This window comes from Microtus ochrogaster, unplaced genomic scaffold, assembly GCF_000317375.1.
Source record: "Microtus ochrogaster isolate Prairie Vole_2 unplaced genomic scaffold, MicOch1.0 UNK8, whole genome shotgun sequence".
Lineage (NCBI taxonomy): Eukaryota > Metazoa > Chordata > Mammalia > Rodentia > Cricetidae > Microtus > Microtus ochrogaster.
Genome location: NW_004949106.1, coordinates 8,079,336 through 8,083,040, shown reverse-complemented (window position 1 = coordinate 8,083,040; position 3,705 = coordinate 8,079,336). Strand labels below are relative to the sequence as shown.

At 48.5% G+C, this 3,705-nt stretch overlaps 1 protein-coding gene across 1 annotated transcript in view; it reads left to right on the top strand.

The window, feature by feature from the left end:
• The window catches only part of Gls (glutaminase), an 85,767-nt gene that overhangs the window by 19,602 nt on the left and 62,460 nt on the right, over nucleotides 1-3,705 (top strand). Inside the window, exon 5 of the mRNA XM_026788841.1 lies at nucleotides 5-262. Within this exon, the coding sequence (XP_026644642.1) occupies nucleotides 5-262 (258 nt within the window). The remainder of the gene's footprint in view (nucleotides 1-4; nucleotides 263-3,705) is intronic.

Here is a 3,705-nt window from a genome sequence, read left to right as displayed (position 1 = left end):
TCCACCCGTGGTGGGGCGGGGGCGGCCGCGCCAAGGGCCCCGGCGCCGGCGGCCTGTCCAGCTCGCCCTCGGAGATCCTGCAGGAGCTGGGCAAGGGAGGCGCGGCACCCCAGCAGCAGCAGCAGCAGCAGCAGCAGCAGCAGCAACCCGGGGCGTCGCCTCCCGCAGCCGCGCCGCCGGCACCGGGCCCCAAGGACAGCCCCGGGGAGACGGACGCGTTCGGCAACAGCGAGGGCAAGGAGATGGTGGCCGCGGGCGACAAGTGAGTGGCGTGGGGGAGAGCCGAGGAGGGGTCGGTCGGGCCCGGGGCGGTGGGCGGCGGCCGGGCGGCGGGGCAGCCGAGGTTCGCGGAAGAGAAAGAAAGCGATGCCAGGCGGGCCGGCGACGGCTGCCTGCGCCATGTGATCAGGCCCCGCCCGCGCCCCTCCGTCCGCTCCCACTTCCCCTCCGCGTCCGCGCGGGTCGCCCCGGGACGACCGGCGAGCGCCCGGCGGGGCTGGCCTGCCGCTGCCCCCCTGCCCCCTGCCCTCGGCCGCGTGCTCAGCGCCCCGGCTCGCGGCCGCCACCCTGGCCCGTCTCCGGGCTCTGCGAGGGTGATGCCCACGCCACCATCCATCTCTCGCCGGTGACATTGAGGAGTCGGGCGCTCTCCGCCCTCCCGGCTCACCTTTTTCCAGGCCCCTTTCCCCACTGCCCGCCGCCTCTAAGCCTCCATCCCACTGGATGCCAGATGTGGCAAAGAGCTCTTAAGCCTTCGGAGGTGGATCGTTTTGGCGTGCGTGGAGCCATCTGGGCCACCGGAAATAATGCTTCAGAAATGAGATTAGGCGGAGTAGGGACATGTGGCCTAGAGGGTGAGGCACGCAGCACGGGCCACCTGTTCCTACGGGGACCAGCAATCGCTTGTCCGATGTCTACTGTGTGTGAGGTTGACAGATACTTTTTTTTTTTTTTAAGAGCGAAAATGAAGTATGCCATAAACACGCAGAAACCGGGGAATTAATTGTGATAGGATATTGACTCATTGTGTGTATAGCGTGGGAACTTTAGCCAGAACAAAATTGAGATTTCTTAAATATGACACTTTCCTGAACGCTTTTGTTTAACATAAATAGATTTAGCTTTCCCATCTAGGTAAACGTTGACTTTTAGGCTTTTCCTGTATCCTATTTTTCTGGCTTGACCCTGACATGGTGTGTCTTGTTCCTGCTTTGTACCTCTTTTTCCAGATCTGCCCAGTAGCGTTAAGTCAAACTGAAAGTGTGAATTTGATAACCTCAAGCTCGGGCCTGCTTAATGTTTCCTGTAATTGATGCAGGGACCTTCCTAAAACATTCCTGGTTCTTTTCCCGGAGTGGAAAAATGCTATTTCAAAGCCAGCCAAACAAACAAAAGCGCTTAATGATGGACAGAATTTGTGGTAGTCTGTGATAATGGCTTTGCGCCACAATCCAGCTTGATGATCGTGGGCACATTATTGAAATGTGCTGGATTAAATGCCTTTAAATCCCTTTCGGTGTTTCGTTTTTTAAACCTAGACTTGGTTAAAGTTATACCTGTAATGTTTTAGAAAGTAAAACATGTATTACATATGTTTAATCACATACAGGGCTCACTTTGCCCAAATCTTGCTTACCAGGCTGGTGGCACAAAACACAGGTTTACACTTAACAGAACCGCCAGCGCATTTGCTCCCTTTTAGTAGTTAATATCCAGGTTGCAGGATGGGAGGGGCCTTCTATTAAAAGTATGTCTGGTTCTGTCATCTCCCCCCACCTAGTGGCTCTAGCGCCCCTTTTAAAAAGTCAGCTAGGAAAACGAACTCTTGTGTCTTGTTTCCCCAGAAGTTTCTGGTTCCATTGCCCTATTAATATTAATAAATCATCTCAGGGCAGTATCTTAGGAATGCTCTTCTGGCTAATGGCCCATCCTGTTCCCCTCTTCTTGCCCAGCAGAAGAGGCCAGTTTAGGGGAGGGAATTCCCCAAGAAGATTTGCTCAGATTCCTGGAGAGTGTTAAGTACCAATAAGATAACCTTGTTTGCTTTAGTTAAGGGACTAGACTAGGTGTGCTTGTGTTTGCACCACAATTCAGATAGCAACTAAACAGGTTCAAAACCAATTCAGAAAGGATGATAGTCCTGAGAGCTTTCAACCAAGGTTCAAACCACAAACGGCATGAATTCTTGTAAAGGGAAAATAGGAAAAAAAAGCATTACGATTTGAACGAAGTTTCTATTCGATCTGTTTTCCAAAAGTTTTAATCAGGTTTTCCTCTCTCAAGCGCACCATTTTCTGTATGAGAAGTGTTTCCCTCTATAGGTCAGCTCTTATTTGACCTTTCCGAACGCCCAGCCCAGCCTCCAAGGCATAGGTCTTCCTCAGTCAGCAGTCCATCTGCTTTGCCAACGCTCTGGGGACTGCCAGATTTTATAGTGTTACCCAGAAACAGCCCTGTGCAGATCAAGAGTTGCTGCTTTCTACAAGGCTCAGAATGGTGTTGGGCATGTGCTCACTCTACAGCTTTCTTCACGAAATAAGACTTTCTTTTACCCTGAAGCCCTGTTGTGGTTGTCCATCTTTGAATTTCAGACTCATGTGGCAATTTTTTATTTTTAGTTCCCAGAGAAAGCTTGTCTTGAAAGAAACGTGTCTTACATGAAGCTGTGTGTTTTGAACAGTTTACATCTTTAAACATTGCTGGGAAACCAGGCCAGAGCAAATGTAATTCTCAACCACAGCACTCCCCTTCGTTCCTATTGCTTTTCTTTCCTTATATTTTATTAACCTTATCTTACAGATGTTGGAATAGCATCAAGTTGTCTTATCTTTTTTTCCAAAAACTAGTAAAACTCTTTGCACCCCTATCACCTTGTCCTGTATTGTGACAGACCTTCAGTCTGATCAGGTTGTTAGATGACTGATATTTTAATACTGAAAGGTAACCAACCGCAGTGACCTTTGCCCAAGCTTGCTCTGGAGGTCTTCATTTCATGCACCTCATCACTGAAAACCACACAGCGTGCCTGGCTTCTTTGTTCAGTCTCCTTTCCTGACCACTTTGGGGTTTCCTTCATCGCTGAGATCTTTATTCCTTCCCCCACTTTACACTTCTCCACAGGACTTCCATCCCTTTAGCTTTGATGCTCTCCTTTGTGCAGGTGATACCTTAGTTCTTAAGCCAGGCTTAGTCCTCATGTTTATATTTGACATGACTTGAATTTTAAAATTGGTATGGCTAAATTCACCATTTTCCCCCTAATTGTCTGTTTTGCACCCTGTGAAATGGAATTTAAAATCTTAACGTAGGGTATCACTTTCAGAAAACGATATGGGCCGGGTGGTGGCAGTGCAGGCCTTCAGTCCCAGTGCTTGCAGAAGCAGGCGGATCTCTGTGAGTTTGAGGCTAGCCTGGTCTACAAGAGCTGGTTCCAGGACAGGCTACAAAGAACCTTGTCTCAAAAAAACAAAGAAAGAAAGAAAGAAAGAAAGAAAGAAAGAAAGAAAGAAAGAAAGAAAAGAAAAGAAAAGAAAAGAAAGCAAAAACAATATGGATTAGAATGAACATTATCAGTTACAAATGTGTTGTCGCAAAGAGCTTTGGTTAACTTGCTTGCTGGCTTAACAGACATTTTAAAAAGAAATCAGATTTATATCTTATCTGTTAAGTGTGACACTCTTAATTTCAGCAAAGCCCAGAAATGTC